General features: G+C 44.8%; 2 protein-coding genes across 2 annotated transcripts in view; both read right to left on the reverse strand.

Moving 5' to 3' along the window:
• The window catches only part of tcf20 (transcription factor 20), a 188,429-nt gene that overhangs the window by 70,051 nt on the left and 99,095 nt on the right, over positions 1-19,283 (reverse strand). The gene's annotated exons all lie outside the window — the stretch shown is intronic.
• grin2ba (glutamate receptor, ionotropic, N-methyl D-aspartate 2B-a) overlaps positions 1-19,283 on the reverse strand; it is a gene marked incomplete at its 3' end in the record, with an annotated part of 203,675 nt that overhangs the window by 29,334 nt on the left and 155,058 nt on the right. The window contains 5 exon segments of the mRNA XM_083780784.1: positions 855-1,042; positions 2,936-3,096; positions 9,381-9,610; positions 12,489-12,614; positions 14,426-14,579. Of these exon segments, the coding sequence (XP_083636910.1) occupies positions 855-1,042; positions 2,936-3,096; positions 9,381-9,610; positions 12,489-12,614; positions 14,426-14,579 (859 nt within the window).

Below are 19,283 nucleotides of genomic sequence, written 5' to 3' on the forward strand. Positions count from 1 at the left end.
CACGCCCCAGAGAGAGAGGACCGTGTGTTTCTATGGAACACGCCCCAGAGAGAGAGGACCGTGTGTTTCTATGGAACACGCCCCCAGAGAGAGAGGACCGTGTGTTTCTATGGAACACGCCCCAGAGAGAGAGGACCGTTTCCCCCCATAAAAGCAGAGTGTAGTCATAAAGTATTAAACTGCCCCTGTGGTGGAGTTAAATCTCAAGCGTGTTACATTCTCAGCAGTATTGTGTCACCTTCCCGCTGTCTATTACTTGACGGATGTCGGTGTGGGGGGCTTAGGTTATACGTTACACGACTTTATAAACGAATTAACAGGCTTATTTTAATGATGTTTGGGAGACAAGAAACACTTTCTCTGGGGTTTTTAACTAAACGTGATGTGTTGCACTGCGCAAAAAGCATGGAATACGGATAGGAAACTCCTGTTAAACTTTCCAACAAACTCCGGTAAACTCCCGAATTGTACCACCACACCTGCATATTACCGTATATTACTGTATATGCCCGCTAAAACTTGAGGTTTCGGGCAAATCTAGCCCGAAACGTTGTGGTTAGAGTGTCCGCCCTGAGACTGGGAGGTCGGGGTTCAATCCCCGGCCGGGTCATACCAAAGACTGTAAAAATGGGACCCAATGCCTCCCTGCTTGACACTCAGCATCAAAGGGTTGGATTGGGGGTGGGAAGTGAGGACGCTGGCGTCGACTGTTCGCCGCTTCACCTCCCAATATATGAATGAATGAACCATTGTAAAGCGCTTTGAGTATAGGCACGTAGAAAAGCGCCATAAAAATTGCAATTCATTATTTTTTTATTATTATTAGTTCCCATATAATTGCCCCGTTAACTCACCGTCTCCAAAGAGCTGCAGGATGGCCAGGTCCACGTGTCTCTTCCAGAGCGAGTCCTTCTGGATGGCGATGCCGTAGCCCGTGGTGGCGAAGATGTAGCCGCTGCCGATGGTCACCAGCTTACAGCCCTCGTCGCGGCCCGCCATGTAGTTCAGCACGGCCGCGTCGTAGATGAACGCGTCCAGTTTTCTGACAACGAAAAGAAAACGAGAGAAGAAACAGAGACAGAGAGACAGAGAGATAATTAATTTGTGTGGAGGGAGCCAGACACCACAGTTACGTTCCAATTAACCTGGTAAGTACAATTACTGATCTGCTGATAAGTGTAATAGACTTCCACTTACTTTGCCAAAGGCTAGAGTTGGCACACAGTGCCAAGCAGACACATGTTGATGAAAAGAGAATAGAGGAATGGGAGCGAGTTTTGACGGTTGAAAAATATATCAATGTTCATCGTTTCTTTATACAATACAATACAATCTTGTTCACCTCTCTACACCTCTACGTTTTGATGAATTGAACAAGGTAAACAAGCGTAATGCTTAATTCGGTCGTCCACTCACAGTTAACAGTATTTGTATTGAGTTTGTGCTTGAAATGTACTGTAATTATGCAAACTAAATATTCAATTCAATCAAAAAACTCCTTGCATCCTCCTTCTCAGAGTTCACACACGTGCACACTGCACACACACACACACACACACACACACACACACACACACACACACACACACACACACACACACACACACACACACACACACACACACACACACACACACACACACACACACACACACACACACACACATTATCCACACACTGCTGTCAGAGTGTCAGGCAGAGCAGCATGCCCCGTGATAGAGCACTGCGCCCACCATGAACACGGCTTATCTGCTGTAGCTCTGTCATAAACACTCAATTGATCAATGGAATCAGTAAGCATTGGTGTTGCATTGAAACCCTGAATGAGGAACGCACGCACGCACGCACGCACGCACGCACGCACGCACGCACGCACGCACGCACGCACAGGGACAGGTGCAGGGACAAATGTTAATATTTAAACACTGATAGTAGATTAGTTCAGCTAAAAACTGACATAAGCTTTTCCACTGCTGCTCCACTGTCTTGCAGACTCTGTCTGTCTGTGTTTTGTCGACTGTCCAAAGTGATACAAAGAAATCGCTATTCTTAAAATTAGAAAAATATAAAATAAAATAAAGTCAGTAGGCTAAAATGTATCACGCACGCACGCACACGTTGAGAGCTTGTAGATCAACTATTTTCGGGGCTCAAACCCAGCACTTTTTATCTACTGGAGCTGCGGTGTAACCACATGGATTTCGAAACAAATTAGTTCAGGATAAAAAAAAGCAATTCTCCTGAAAGCTGCCTTCGGTCATGGCATATGGAAAGGAGAGGTTTACCCAGGTAAAGTAATCTGTCACTCTGCAAGTTTAACTAAGGTTTGTCCAAAGTCATTTCTGATAGCCTGGCTGCAGCCCTGCAGTCCCACGGATATACAGATCGATTGAAAGTGAAACTTGCAAATTGATGTAAACATACATACAGATTGAATGAATATTTATATATCAGATCGCATCACATAACGTTGCATCGCATTGCCACCGACCCCCCCCCCCCCCCCCTGGATGGTAACCGCAAGGTTGCCAGTTCGATCCCGGGCTCCCCCGTGTTAGTGTCGAAGTGTCCTTGAGCAAGACACTGAACACCAAATTGCTCCTGATGTGCAGATTGGTGCCTTGTATGGTTTCCACCACCATCGGTGTATGAATGTGTGTGTGAATGGGTGAATGTAATGCACAATAAAGCGCCTTGGATAAAGGCGCTATATGAATCCACCATTTACCCCCCTTTGATGTCTACAGTATATGGTCAGCTCCGTCTCTTACCCGGCCTTGAGGCTGCCCTTTGATGTCTACAGTATGGTCAGCTCCGTCTCTTACCCGGCCTTGAGGCTGCCCTTTGATGTCTACAGTATGGTCAGCTCCGTCTCTTACCCGGCCTTGAGGCTGCCCTTTGATGTCTACAGTATATGGTCAGCTCCGTCTCTTACCCGGCCTTGAGGCTGCCCAGGGCGTCGTTGACGTTCCTCTGGTGGAACTTCACCATGTAGGAGTGCATCTCTGGGTAGTTGTTCCTGATGTTCCTCTCTGTGCTGCCGTTGGGGACCGTGCCGAAGCGGAACGGGGGCGAGAAGGCGTGGGGTCTCTGGAACTATACACAGGAGAGAGAGAGAGAGAGAGAGTCACAAAATGTATGTTTAATATATTATATTTTATAGAACGAAAAGATATCGCCTGGATGCAACTGGGACGTATCCTCAGTGATGTATCCCAAGGTCATCGGGGTTTCGGGTCTCGCGAACATCATACCCCTCACTCGGGTGACCCAGCCGGGGTGATCAAGTCCCGACTTACGTCCCAGTAGCTACCCTCGATCAGACCCACTAGGGAAAGACCAGGGCCACACAATCCGTTGGAAGTATGAACTACTATGCCAGGACTGAGAGGTACAATTCTGGTATGTGGAGGGACTAGGCTCTGTGGGTTGTCTCCTGTCCGGGCCCCTCCTACAGTACTGTCCCCTTCGTCTGTACCAGGCCAGTACCTAGAGGTACCTATAGGTTTTTAAAAGAACCTGGGTACCTCTGGAAGCCACACCTCTGATGGGTGTGGTTTAGTCTTAAGGGGTGTGTTTTTTTCACCCACTGTGTAATATAATAAACGGACAGTAGGTGGCAGTAGGACAGTAGGACAGAGGCCAGAGCAACAATATTTGCCTCTGAGATGTAGTGGAGTAGAAGTAAAAGTATTGGAATTCATGAATACTAAAGTAAAGTACAAATGCCTCAAAATTGTACAGTACTTAAGTAAATGCACTTACTTTCCACCACTGTGGAATGGTGAGTGACTTTCTTAATATCATTTAAATATAAAAACTTAAATTAATAGGTTTACCATGCATGCCAAAATAGGATCTTTTCAATGGTTTTGTGATGTCATCAGGAGTAAGTCAGTAACAGTTTATATTTACCCCTGACTGTCACTAGGCTCTTTGAATATGCTTTCTCAAAGCCTGTATCTGTTTAAGAGTAATAAAACAAGTCTAAGGTTTAATCCAGGGGTTTTCAACTGATTATGAACCAGGGACCACCACCCTGACTGAAACTTAACCTGGGGACCACCACCCTGACTGAGAATCAACCTGGGGACCACCACCCTGACTGACAATTAACCTGGGGACCACCACCCTGACTGAGAATGTCTGGGGGTGTGTCTGTGGGTGTGTCTAACATAGATACCTGTAGGTACCCATGGATGTCATTTTGAGATCTAGGAAGAAACGGATAGGATTGTACCGTACGTCTCACCAGGTCCACTCCTGCTCTCACCAGGAGTATATAGTATAGTATCTGTGTGCAATTAGTACACAGATACTATAAGTGATAAAAGAGGCCCATTAAAGGGCCATTTCACAGCTGGATATCACTATAATTAATATGTATTTGTAGTAGGCTAGATGACAGTAGCACAATTTGAAATGTGCAACCTATATTATGGCCAGAAATATAATGTTTTTGTGGGCTCTATTTTCATCCATGCTAAACCCCTAAACTACCTTTTTGTTCTTCTTTTTTTGTACTATTTTAAAATAGCCAATCTACAAGCCCACAACGTACCGATGTAGATTGGCTATTTAAACTATTAAAAAATCCATAGTCGGGTAGAACCGCCACAAAAGGCCTCTGCCCGGGGGGGATAATCGATTGTTTCAATACATTTCTGTGCGTGGTATTTATTGGGGTACCAATGGAGCCTCATTAGAATGTAACTCTTGAGAGTGTAAAATTAAACCAAATGGACCCGTACGGGTCTGTTTGTTTGTTTTTGGCAACAATTCTCTTCATTTTGTTGAGGAAATGCAGAGCCAGATCACGCATACTGTAGCATCTCTGAGGATAGAGTTCTGGATGAGCAGGACATGTGCAGCATTTTGTACAAAACCACCACCCTGACTGAAAACACTTACTATGAGTAAGCAGACACTTGCGGTTGGTTATGCGATATGCAATATCATTGTATTTGACCTAAAAGAGAAGACTGCGCGTGCTGGATATATACAATTGTATTTCTACGGTATGCTCTTGCTAAATCAACATTAACATTACATACAGAGCCGCTATTTAAAAAAAATGCCCGGAGAGTTTCGCTCGTGGCCTGGGGGAGAGGAGAGCGGAGTGGGGGGTTTCCAACCCCAAGACGAGCACTTCAGCTGTGTGTGTGTGCCAATAAAGCCCTTTGAATTGAATTGTGTGTGTGTGTGTGTGTGGGGGGGGGGGGGGGGGGGTGCGCATGCATGTAAACCTAACACAGGTCATTACCATTATGCTACATCCTTCCCTCCTAATTTGTTTACGCAAGATTCTTTTGAATGTCATAATTATGACATGACATGATTAGTTCCTTTTTTGTTATGTAACCATGTGTTAACAACTAAGCTGTTTTGTAACTGTGAAGATGATCAAATAAACTAAACTAAACTAAACTAAACTAAACTAAACTAATTATTGCTGTACTCCAAAGTCCAAACACAGGTCATTACCATTATGCTATACGGTAGTTAAGCATGCATGTGAATGCATGTGCAAATGAGTGAGGAGAAGGAACTGGTTATTCTGCTTTTAACTCAATGCTAAGGGGGTCCCTGCTTCATCTCTCTCTCAGCTAAGGGGGTCCCTGCTTCATCTCTCTCTCAGCTAAGGGGGTCCCTGCTTCATCTCTCTCAGCTAAGGGGGTCCCTGCTTCATCTCTCTCAGCTAAGGGGGTCCCTGCTTCATCTCTCTCTCAGCTAAGGGGTCCCTGCTTCATCTCTCTCTCAGCTAAGGGGTCCCTGCTTCATCTCTCTCTCAGCTAAGGGGGTCCCTGCTTCATCTCTCTCAGCTAAGGGGGTCCCTGCTTCATCTCTCTTTCAGCTAAGGGGGTCCCTGCTTCATCTCTCTCTCAGCTAAGGGGGTCCCTGCTTCATATCTCTCTCAGCTAAGGGGGTCCCTGCTTCATCTCTCTCAGCTAAGGGGGTCCCTGCTTCATATCTCTCTCAGCTAAGGGGGGTCCCTGCTTCATCTCTCTCAGCTAAGGGGGTCCCTGCTTCATCTCTCTCTCAGCTAAGGGGGGTCCCTGCTTCATCTCTCTCAGCTAAGGGGTCCCTGCTTCATCTCTCTCAGCTAAGGGGGTCCCTGCTTCATCTCTCTCAGCTAAGGGGGTCCCTGCTTCATCTCTCTCTCAGCTAAGGGGGGTCCTGCTTCATCTCTCTCTCAGCTAAGGGGGGTCCCTGCTTCATCTCTCTCAGCTAAGGGGGTCCCTGCTTCATCTCTATCTCAGCTAAGGGGGTCCCTGCTTCATCTCTCTCAGCTAAGGGGGTCCCTGCTTCATCTTTCTCAGCTAAGGGGGTCCCTGCTTCATCTCTATCTCAGCTAAGGGGGTCCCTGCTTCATCTTTCTCAGCTAAGGGGGTCCCTGCTATTAAGACTTAATAGCTCTGCTCATCATGGGCCGACGCCACCTGGTGGTTGAATAGCTACTCCACACTCCACAATAAACCTGTGGGTGTGGCTGAGAATCTGGGGTGTGTCTGTGGGTGTGTCTAACATAGATACCTGTAGGTACCCATGGATGTCATTTTGAGATCTAGGAAGAAACGGATAGGATTGTACCGTACGTCTCACCAGGTCCACTCCTGCTCTCACCAGGAGTATATAGTATAGTATCTGTGTGCAATTAGTACACAGATACTATAAGTGATAAAAGAGGCCATTAAAGGGCCATTTCACAGCTGGATATCACTATAATTAATATGTATTGTAGTAGGCTAGATGACAGTAGCACAATTTGAAATGTGCAACCTATATTATGGCCAGAAATGTTAATGTTTTTGTGGGCTCTATTTCATCCATGCTAAACCCCTAAACTACCTTTTTGTTCTTCTTTTTTTGTACTATTTTAAAATAGCCAATCTACGTACCGATGTAGATTGGCTATTTAACTATTAAAAAATCCATAGTCGGGTAGAACCGCCACAAAAGGCCTCTGCCGGGGGGATAATCGATTGTTTCAATACATTTCTGTGCGTGGTATTTATTGGGGTACCAATGGAGCCTCATTAGAATGTAACTCTTGAGAGTGTAAAATTAAACCAAATGGACCCGTACGGGTCTGTTTGTTTGTTTTTGGCAACAATTCTCTTCATTTTGTTGAGGAAATGCAGAGCCAGATCACGCATACTGTAGCATCTCTGAGGATAGAGTTCTGGATGAGCAGGACATGTGCAGCATTTTGTACAAGACTCCTTGGAAGGCAATCTTAGCCAATCAGTGTAGAATCTGAGAGATCCAACAGACTCGTCTTGATCACATGACTACAGAGATCATGTGTACCGACTTGTGTGAGATTTGGATGAAATCTGTGCAACTAACATAAACAATGTGTTTTGCAGAAATCGGCCTCATGGTGGCGCTATAACCGGCAGATGTGGAGGGATGCAGGCACAATGTTTTTCCATGGCCTCTAGGGAGTGCGGTTACATACGTTTTATACAGATCGATGCAGTTATAGGTAAAAACAGGAATTGCCCTGTTATAGCGCCACCATGAGGCTGATTTGGGAAAATAAATAGTGGCATGGTGTTCGAAACGTTTGTTCGTGTGAGCTTTGTAAGCCAATCTTAGCCAATCAGGATGGAAGATGGGAAATAGTGCAGATCCAAGTTGATCACATGACTATGGAGATAGTGTATACCGAATTGTGTGATGTATGGATACAATGTGTACGAGTAATCTACAGAAATGTGTTTTGCCTAAATCGGCCTCATGGTGGCGCTATAACAGGCCGTTGAGGGACATTTGGGGCAGAGGTTCGCCGTCGGCATCCAGGGAGTGCGTGCGCAAAGTTTGGCATGGATCGGGCCAACGGTGCCGGATATTAGCTGATAACGGACGGATATTAGCGGATAACGGATGGAGTGCAAAACATACTCTCTCCCCATGCCTTCGGCCTGGTGGAGACAATAATGGGCCTTGATATGGAAAGGGTTGAAAACCACTGCTCTAGTATTCCCTAAACTATAGTGGGTGTCTGACTAGTGGGTGTCAGTGTTATTGTGTGTTATTCAGTGGACAGAGCCAAAATGTTTGAAATTCTTAAATTATATGATATCGCCATAAAAGTTCTATACTCAGCGACCATTCTCCTGACGGAGAAACGCCATCATTCCCCCTCCTTGCTGGCATATACTCCAAGGCAACACACTTGCCCCGTTTCTATTTATTATTGTTGTTGATTATCCCATTCTGACCTGAGATCAGATTCATACGAGGTTTCCGCACTGGATACACGCTGGTCTGATGAACCCATTCTGACCTGAGATCAGATTCTAAAAATGTCAGTCGTTCTTCGATTTTTCAAAAATAGCAGACCTACAAGCTCGTATCGCGCCACTCGGTGGCGCGATATGAGCTTGTAGATCTGCTATTTTTAAATAGCTAAAGCATAACATGATGCTGACACCAAAATGGGTGCCCGGTCAGAATGGGTTATGTTCTTCGTATGTCAGTTGATACTATCAATGATAAGGGCTATACCAACTAAACCCTATAGAGAAGCTCTCGTCATCCTGCTAAATGCCTAACCGACACTGACTTCGCCGATGACATCGTGCTTATCAGTCAATCATTGGAATACGCTCAGGCTCTCCTTCAGTCTCTTGAGCAGGCCTCCAACTGTGTTGGTCTTTATCTCAACGAGATAATCAATAGTATGTCGGAACTAAAGCCTGTACCCGTCTGACTGGTGGGTGTCTCTCAGCTTCCCACTCTCAGCTTTCCAAAAAAACTCAGCTTCCCATCATGCACCTGTGCACAGTGTGAAGCTCAACAGTGCCACTTTTTCGGGGCGCAAACCCTGCACTGTGTGACGACATGGATTTCGAAACAAATTAGTTCGGGAGAAAAAAAGCAATTCTCCTGAACGCTGCATGCCTTCCGGCATGGCATGGAAAGGAGAGGCAGGAAATATGGACGGTGTAACCCAGCTAAAGTAATCTGTCACTCTGCAAGTTTAACTAAAGTTTGTCCAAAGTCATTTCGGACTCATTTCTGGCTGCAGCCCTGCAGTCCTACAGATATACAGATTGATTGAAAGTGAAACATGCAAATTGATGTAAACATACATGAGATTGAAAAAAACTCAGCTTCCCATCATGCACCTGTGCACAGTACCCTAAACATACATACATACATACATACATGCGCACGCGCACAAACACACACACACACACACACACACACACACACACACACACACACACACACACACACACACACACACACACACACACACACACACACACACACACACACACACACACACACACACACACACACACACAGGGACAGACATTGCTGGTGATTGGAGTGGCTACACCACTGGAACATAAATGTCCTTATACCTTCTTGTCCGAGAGCCCAGTGACCTGGTCCACGTACTCCTCCTGGATCATGAAGGCTGCCAGGTTGGCGGTGTACGAGGCCAGGAAGATGACGGCGAAGAAGGCCCACACGGACACCATGATCTTACTGGTGGTGCCTTTGGGGTTCTGAACCGGCACGGAGTTGTTGAACACCAAACCCCACAGCAGCCAGATGGCCTTACCGATGGTGAAGGAGGGGCCGTGGGGATCTGGGGGGGGAGAGAGAGAGAGAGAGAGAGAGAGAGAGGGAGAGAGAGAGAGAGAGAGGGGGAGAGAGAGAAAGAGAGAGAGGGCGGGAAACAAAAACAAACAAGAACACACGCACGCATGTCAACAAAGTCCACACCCGAGGGAGTTCAACAAACCATGTGCAGCCCATGATTCGGCACATCAAACAAAGGGTCTGAATTAATTTCGCTCCTATGCCACCAAAATATGTGGAACGCCCTACCAACAGTCATTAAGACATGCAAATCCCTTGACTCCTTCAAAACCGCTCTCAAAGTGCTGCATATATGGACGGCTGCAATTCGAAACTGTCCCCCGTAAAATCTGAATCCCCCCCTTTCCCCCTCACTGTATATGTTTCTGTTCCCTTTTTACCTCCTCTATGATGATTTCCTGTTTTTTATATAGAAGTGTATATTTGTACGTCTCTAAATGTTCTGACATTTAGACAAGTACTTCTTTCTAGACACTCTCTAGGTCGTCCTCAGACGAGCCCTCCATCGTCGTTTCCAGTCATCCCGGTTCCCACAGCACCAGTTTTGCTGGCTGGCAGCTCTTGGAGTCTTTGGCAGTGAGTTTCCTGCTATATAGTCTCTTTCTCCTGGCTGCTATTTTCTGGCTCACCCTTGGCATCCCATCATACAGATTTGTGTTGGTAACATGTGTGCTCTTACTGATGTTAAGTACGGCACGGATCATTCTGGTGTAGCACCCGTCGAGAGACTTCTGCAGGGTTGTCTTCAGGGTCCAGCATTCACTGCCGTCTAGGAGAACAGACTCTAGACTCTCGCGTGTAGAAGAAGCTGAGTTTGGTTTGACGGTGGAGGTTGGAGTTCCATACACTGGCCATGCGGTTCAGGGCCCTCCATGCAAGTGCCTTCCTCACTTTCAGGTCTTGTTGGGTTTAATTGAACCATGAGCCCATGCAGGTAGTCCTTCACTTCCTTCGGAGCGGTGCCTCCTGTTGTTGTCAGAGGAGGATGTTATACTGTCTAGTGTAACACCTGTACGTGCCCCGTCTTGAGAATGATGCAACTCGGGAACCTAATAATACCTGTTGTCAACTTGTCATAGCTCCCGTTTTAACTGTCTGTCTGTGTCCCAAATGAAGACTGACTGATTGTGAAAAATGGACTGGTTAAGTACGCTAATCAATTAGTCAAGTGTGTGGTTGCCATGGCAATCAATTGGCTGAGGCAGAGGCTGGAAATTGCACAGGTGAGGGGATTTTGGCTTATTAGGCCCACTAATAACGTGCCCCCTGGCCCCCTCCCACCCCCTAAAATCGCTGATGGTCCACTCCTCCAGACTCATTCCAGCAGGTGTATATATGCTTTGATTAGCGCTCGGACTGTCAAGCTGTTTGTGTTGTGTGTGTTGAGTGTGTTACGTGTCCATGCATGTGTTCCATCTCCTCCCGCACAGATGGTTGGAGAGCTTTAGTCCATGGGCGAAAAAACCACAATGGCCAACTGTCATGCCAAGCCAGCTTCCATGTAAGTTAGCCAGAGAGAGTTAGTTATAGCCAAACATGAGCTGTAAGAACAAATCAGCTGAAGCACATTTGCAGTCAGGACCACTGATAATATATTATCTCTCTCTATAGAGCATCTGAGTCCAAACTTCAATCTGCAAACTCCCACGGTAGAGGAGGAGAGAGAGAGAGAGAGAGAGAGAGAGAGAGAGAGAGAGAGAGAGAGAGAGAGAGAGAGAGAGAGAGAGAGAGAACAGAGAGAACAGAAGAGAACAGCACTTTGGGGGAAAGTACGCCTTCAACCAGATCATGATGAGTGATGAGAGGAGAGGGGAATAAAAGATAGCGGTTATATATTTATATATAGACACATGGTGGGAAGACATTGATTTTATATATTTATATATATATGTTTTTCCCCTCATCTTTCCGCCAGAGGAGATATTATGATGGAGATTTGTGATTTGTGAATATGGAAATACTTTCATAGAATAAAAGTGTAAGCGAGGCGAGTGTGTTGTACACTTAAGAGTATATATAATATATTAAGAGACGACACCGGATTTCTCCTCCCATCCGCTATCCTGGGATGGATTGGACCCAAACACGTGAACGCGCTGCATGTCATTGCGCCGTTTGCGCGCGTTCACGTATGAAACATTCGTTCACGTGTCATGGTGGACCCGATAACATGAACGTGCGCCAATGATAGTCAACGGACCAGCGCTGGCTGACAAAATTCGGCCACTATGTCCATTTGGCCTCAGCGTTTCCTCCGTGTTCCGTCTCTATTAATATATATACTCTAAGGTTGTGCAGAGTCAGCAGGACGCCAGGCTTTGCACCTGCAGTGTGTCGGCAGGCCGCTGCAGACTAGAGCAATGGAGAGAGGGTGAGAATGAGGCCACGGGGTCAGGGAGGTGGTCTAGTGACTACTGGACTCTAGTCAACACACAGACCTGTTTGTATAAGTGTGTTTTCCAGCGTTGCTAGTAGAGATGTAGAGAAGCATCGGTACCGGCCCTTATCGGGTCATATCGGTCGAATAACAGGAACATCTACAGTGCCACAACAATGCAATTTTCTTCTTATTTATTTACTTTTCCACAGATATAGGAAAAACATCTGCTGCAGATTGCCTTTTCCCCCCATCTGTCTGTTTGGATGTGTGTTGAGATGCGGAACCAAAGAAAACTAATATAAATAAGAGAGAGAGAGAGAGAGCAGAAGGGGTAGGAGTAGAGAGGGACGAGATAAATAAAGAAAATCAGGGGAGAACTCGCGTCTGTATCCATTTGGATCTAAATCCTCACGCTATAAGTTGTACCACCCTTGTCTTTGTGAGCGTGCGTGTGTGTGTGCGTGTGTCAGTGTGTGTGTCTCACCTCTGCCGTCAGCCAAGCAGCGGTTGTAGCCCACAGGGCTAAGGTACTCGAATATAAACACAGCCATCGCTGACACTAGCAGGAGCATCACAAACATCATGATCCACACGTCTGCACTGAAGGGCTCTGGAGGGAGAGAGAGAGAGAGAGAGAAATAGAGAATAAAGAAAAATATAAAGAATTTGAATCCACCATTAATAACTCATCGCTCCAATATGTTCTGGGAGAACAGTCCAAATGCACAGTTTTGGCAGCAAAATACGTGTGGAGTTGTCATCAACTGAGGGACAGCCAGTGGACATGAGAAGAGACAGGTATATCTGTCTGAACAGGGTCATTAAGTTGCTGTTATGTTTGTTTGTTAATTTATTTTCATTGTTACTGTATTGCTTGTTGTTCATTATTGTTGGGATGTTTGTTGTTGTTTCTGTGTGTGCAGAGAGTTGTTGTCTCTGTGTGTGCAATGTTGACTTTTGTTTTGTTGTATGTATGCTTTGGCAATGTAGAACATATTTATCATGCCAATAAAGCCTTTTGAAATTGAGTATGAATATGAATGCAGTGTGTGCCAGATTGCGGAGAGGGGAGGAAGGCAGAGTCAGAGAGATGGAGTGAGTAGGAGTGAGGAATGGAAGAGGGCAAAGAGACAGAGAGACAGAGAGACAGAGAGAGAGAGAGAGAGAGACACACAGAGAGATACACAGAGAGAGAGACACACACAGAGAGAGAGAGAGAGAGAGAGAGAGAGAGAGAGAGAGAGAGAGAGAGAGAGAGAGAGACAGAGACAGATAGAGAGAGACAGAGAGAGAGAGAGACAGAGACAGAGAGAGACAGAGACAGAGAGGGAGGGAGGGAGGGAGAACGGACACATAGTTAGTCATCCTCCACTCCATACGGCATATAGGACGGGAACCCCTTTGTGTGTGTTAAGAGTTATGATATACATTAGCTATTGAAAAATAGCAGATCCACAAGCTCGTAGCGCAGCACTTTTGTATTACGTGAAAATGTATATTCTTTCACAGCGATCATTTTTAACTCACATCTTTGCTTCATGGGGGGGGGGGGGGAGGTCCCTGGAACAACATCTTTTCACATGGGGAATAGATTGAGCACCACTGGAGTTATTGAGAAAACTTTTAGGATTTAGAATAGAAGACATTTGTTTTAGAATGGCCCTCATGCCTCATAAGGCAGACCACTAGCTACAGAACAACACAACCACTGTATGCTGTATTACACTGCTGTCCTGATTCATCACTCATTCTGAATACCGTGCATGTGTGTGTGTGTGTGTGTGTGTGTGTGTGTGTGTGTGTGTGTGTGTGTGTGTGTGTGTGTGTGTGTGTGTGTGTGTGCAGTTCATTTCACATTCAACTCGGTAAAACTTTAAACTCTCTCAGAGTTAAATAGCACTTTGTGACTGAGTGTTTTACTTCTGCCGTTGCTGGATAACGAGCTGAAGCGTGAGGTGAACGGCATGAAATAAAGAACAAACTCAGATTGAAAACATCTCTCAGTAGAAATTAGGAAAACGTTGCTCATCCAAACGTTGGTCGTTTCGGCGTTGAAGTGGATAGCGGGGGGGGGGGGGGAGCTATCGCTCCTCAATCCGTTATCTAGATTATATTATAGCTCTATGGTAGGCTCTATGGACTTATGGCTCTATGGACTCTATGGATTATGGCTCTATGGTAGGGACACCTGGAACTAGATATTTTCAGACGGGGGTCGGTGGCCAATTTCATATATTTTTGGGGGTCCTTGACATGACATATTGAGCACCACTGATATAGAAACATGAGGTACTTCAGAAAACTGTCAGGATTTATACGATTTTATTATTATTTTTCGATGTCAGGTCCATGTGACGTCCCTTAATATGCATTGTCCTGTCAAAATAAACAAATACAGTAAAGTAAAACACGTGTTCTCACCGAGGAAGGCGGAGGGCGACACCGTGCCGTTGCTACGGGAGACCATGACGCTGATGCCCGTCTCGATGAAGGGCACCGAGAAGTCGATGACCTCCGACCTCTCCTCGTTGATGGTCAGAGAGCCCACCGCCATGTGGGCGTTCTTCAGCACCACCTGGGGGGTTGGGGGGGGGCACAGTTCAAACATCAACAAGGGACTAAATTATTTTCGCTCCTATGCCACCAAAATGTGGAACAGTCATTAAGACATGTGAATCCCTTGACTCCTTCAAAACCGCTCTCAAAAGGCACCTACGGACGGCTGCAATTCAAAACTGGCCCCCGTAAAATCTGAATCCCCCACCACCCCCTTTTCCCCTCACTGTATATGTTTCTTTTCCCTTTTTGCTTCCTGTTCTGTTCTTTAACTATATAGAAGGGTCTATTTGTACGTCTCTAAATGTTTTGATGAATTGAACATGGTGGACCCTGTTGTAAACAAGTGTAATGCTTAATTGGGTCGTCCACTCACAGTTAACAGTCTTTGTATTGAGTTTGTGCTTAAAATGTACTGTAATTCTGCAAACTGTTAATAAGTATTTCAATCAATCAATCAATCAATATAAGATAAGCATTTTTAAGAAGTATACAGAGATGAGGAGGGGAACTGAAGGGAGGGTGTTGATACTGTATGTGACCATAGGCGGAGCTTGAAGTTGACGCTGGGGGGTGCGACTGCGTGCGCGCACGATTTTTTTAACCTTTATTTTATTATTTTAGCGTTTTTACAATGCCCTAACCCCTAAAAATGAGTTATTTAGGTAGTACAGCAGCTCACACACATGCACTACAGCCGTACAGCGAGTCATCATATCATGATAAGAGAGATGATTACAAACTACAGTCAGAAGCCAGAAGGTATTAAAGTTAAAAAATAATATATATATTTTTTTTCAGGGGGTGCAGTGCACCCCCTGAACCCCCCCAAGCTCCGCCCATGTATGTGACACACTTTACACACATCATGAACATTATGGGGCTACGTGGACACACACTCGTGATGCTCGCCAAGGGACAGAGAGAGAGAGAGAGAGAGAGAGAGAGAGAGGACAGAAGTGGGTTATGTAACGATAACAGAACGCCACACAAGACCAGCATCAAAAGACGGACCGAAGACAGGTGGAAAGGAACTGAGTACATTTACTTTATATGGTACTTAAGTATGTATCATTTTGAGGTATTTGCACTTTACTTCCAATAATAATAATACATTTATTTATATAGCACCTTTCATACATAAATGCAGCCCAAAGTGCTTTACAGAGCAGAATAAAAATAGTAAAAACATAAACAAGAACAATATTAAAACAGGCAGGCAGTTAAAACAATAGGACACTAGCAAAGAGCATGAAACAGTGGCAGATCAGTACAAAAAAAGGAACATACATTTAAAACTCAACTAAAAGCAAGAGTGAAGAGATGAGTTTTAAGCTGTGTCTTAAAAATGTCTATAGAGGGCGACTGTCTGAGCTGTAGTGGCAGTTTATTCCAGGCCATTGGCCCATAAAAGCAGAAAGCTGCCTCGCCATATTTTTTTAGTAGACACCCTTTTAGGGAGTTGGAGTAGGCCAGCGGTGGAGGACATGAGGGGGCGGTTAGGGACATATCTAGGCAAACAGTCGTGGAGATATCCTAAAAAACACCGGGAGCCAGTTAAGTGTAGTGAGGCTAAAACCGGGGTAATGTGATCTATCATCTTAGTTTTAGTTAGCCGCATTTTGTTCCAGTTGCAATCTGTCAGTTGTTGTCTCTTTGGTAGGCCGGAAAAAAGGGCATTACAATAGTCAAGTCGAGAGAAGACAAAGGCATGGGTTAGAGTTTTGGCATCGTCTAAAGACAGGTATGCTCTAATTCGTGATACCTTTTCGAAGATGAAAAAAGGCAGTCTTGGTGACCTGATTAATGTGTGCATTAAAATTAAGCTCAGAATCCCTAGGTTCTTCACCGTGGACTTGTTTTCTACAACCAGGTTACCGAGGCTAGGGTGAGTTATGAGGACTTTTCAAAAGATTTGTATACATTTGAAAACTTGAAACGGGACATTATGCATAGTGAGTATACTGCAGTATACTTTCTCCTTGTGGTACCTTTTCTTTTACATTTCGATGCCAATACTTTTGTACTTTGTACTCAAGTGTATTTTGAATTCCTCTGGCCTGTCTCAACAAAAGAAAATCACACCCGTGTGAACCGAGTGGTGCAACTCCCCTCTCCCCCCCCCCCCCCACCTCTCTCTCTCTCTCTCTCTCTTTCCCTCTCATTAGCAGGCAACAGTGCAGCACTAATACTATCTCTCTCTCTCTCTCTCTCTCTCTCTCTCTCTGTTTCTGGCAAACAGCGCCCCTACTGGTACTCAGTCATACTCGTGCTCATTAATACATACATACATACATACATAGGTGAACACATAGGTGAACACATAGGTGTACACGGACATTGCTGTTCCTTGGAGTGGTTGCACCACTCAAAAACAGCTGCATGAAATCTGACAAACCCAGTAGGCAAGTAGAACTTAGTATATAGTTCTACATTGCATTAGTATTGATACTTTTACCTAAAGCAAAACAATTGAGTACTTTTTTCATGCACCAATGGGTGGGAAGCAGGTCAGAGACACACTTTCCGCACATCATGAACATTGGGGCTACGTGGACACACACTCGTGATGCTCGCCAAGGGATGGAGAGAGGGAGAGAGAGAGAGACAGAGAGAGAGAGAGAGAGAGAGAGAGAGGGAGGGAGGGATAAATTGGGTTATCACAGTGGGTCATGGAGGCTTGAAATAGTCGCCCCAATGCCTCGATCTCCTTCCTCGACCAACCTCCCCACTTCAACTACATAGCTCCCTCCCTTCCTCCCTCACTCCCTCTGTTGTTGTAACTTAATTTGGGTTACATAGTTAATATTTTTGTGACATTTCATTGCATAATGGTTGACAGCTGTTTATTTTATATTATTACTATTTCCATTTATAAAGGACTTGATTGAGTTAAAAAATAATTGATTTATTTACAGTATATATTGATTTAATTTAGAATTGCTATTTCTATTTGTATTCATATGATCATATCTAAGCGTTTAACAAAACTGCATTTCCCATGATGCTTTGTAACTAGCGTCGGACATCCGGTGAGAAAAAGCTGGGTTTTCTTTAGTTTGTTGTGATCCATGCAATACTAGCAGCCTGTAGCTGAGAGAAAACTCGTATGAGAAGTAATGCCAAAGGATTCATATTCATATTCATTTCTGCACTATTCCTGCACCACCTTTTTGAGTGGTGCAACCACTCCTACATCCAGCAACGTCCGTGTACCTGTGTGTGTGTGTGTGTGTGTGTGTGTGTGTGTACCTGTATGTGTACCTGTATGTATGTATGTATGTATGTATGTATAAGTGAGCACGAGTATGTTACATATTTATACCAGTAGGGGGCACCAGAGATACAGAGAAGAAATTGGACGTCCGTGTACCTGTGTGTGTGTGTGTGTGTGTGTACCTGTATGTATGTATAAGTGAGCACGAGTATGTTACATATTTATACCAGTAGGGGGCACCAGAGATACAGAGAAGAAATTGGAACGATACAGAGAAGAAATTGGAACGATACAGAGAAGAAATTGGACGATACAAATTGGAACGATACAGAGAACCAATAGACGGGAGTTGCACAACTCGGTTCACACTGGTGTGATTTTTTCTTATATAAACCGAAACTTCATTCCCACATCCCGACGTCCTGTTCAGCTTTTTTTAATCGTAATAATCTACATTATCCGTCCCTCCGTCCCTCCCAGGGACGTGCAGAGAGTGTTAGAGAGGCGTGGGCTGAAATCCCGTAAGAGGGCACTTTTGGACAAAAAAGATATAGCAAAAATAGCTGATCTACAAAGCTCTGCATGATAGGACCGCGGACTAACATGTATAGCCCCAATCTGCAACCTTTTCGAAACAAAGTACCACGTTCTTATTTTCTAGATGTGCCGTGTCAATTGTCAGCGGTAATTTTAATGACAATAATTTTGATTGTTCACAAATGTAATTGTTATGTGTTTGATTTGGGCTCTGCTGTAGGTAGAGATGGGGGGAGTGGCTCATGGGAGCAGCCAGTGTCAGGGTTTTTTGGCAGGTGTTTGTGATTGTGACTAACGAGGTTGATCTCTATTTAGTAGAGTGTTGGGCGCGGGGCTTGGCCACACAGAGAGCAGAGAGTGCAAGAGAAGACATGACTTTATTTGTCACTTAAGTATTTATGTTGTGTTTATAACCAAGTGTCTGTGTGGAGCCAATAAATGAGTGAACCTGCATCAAGCTGTCTGTCATTCCATGTGACTGAGAGGAACCCACAGAACAGACAGCGCTACAATAATCTTTTACATTGTTTTACATTGTTATAATGATCATTACTCAAAACAAAAACCTTGATTCTCTCCCAGACTCCCTCCAAAGTCAGAGTTCAGAGTTTTAATGAATGTAGAATTATGTACACAATGTAATTTGCATACAAATGTGAGGGACTTTATTTGACTAAATAGTTCATCAAAAATGCTCTCTCACACACAAACATGCCAGTGTGCCAGTGATCACCATCCTTGGTGCCAATGTTGGCACCGGTGCCTAAGGTTGCCTACCCCTGATTTATAGGCTGTTTCTACAATGGGACGCCTGTGGAGGCTAGCAACGGAAGCTAACGGACAATAATATTTTGTAATCAAATCTCGTGTTTCTTGCGGATGGGCCCGGTGGTAATAATGCTAGATGTCATGTGTTTATGAGGTGACAGTACTTCATTAGACCTCTTTATTGGTGTGGTTATACATTAT

The sequence above is a fragment of the Protomyctophum parallelum genome (assembly GCF_964188405.1).
Source record: "Protomyctophum parallelum genome assembly, chromosome: 13".
Taxonomy (NCBI): domain Eukaryota; kingdom Metazoa; phylum Chordata; class Actinopteri; order Myctophiformes; family Myctophidae; genus Protomyctophum; species Protomyctophum parallelum.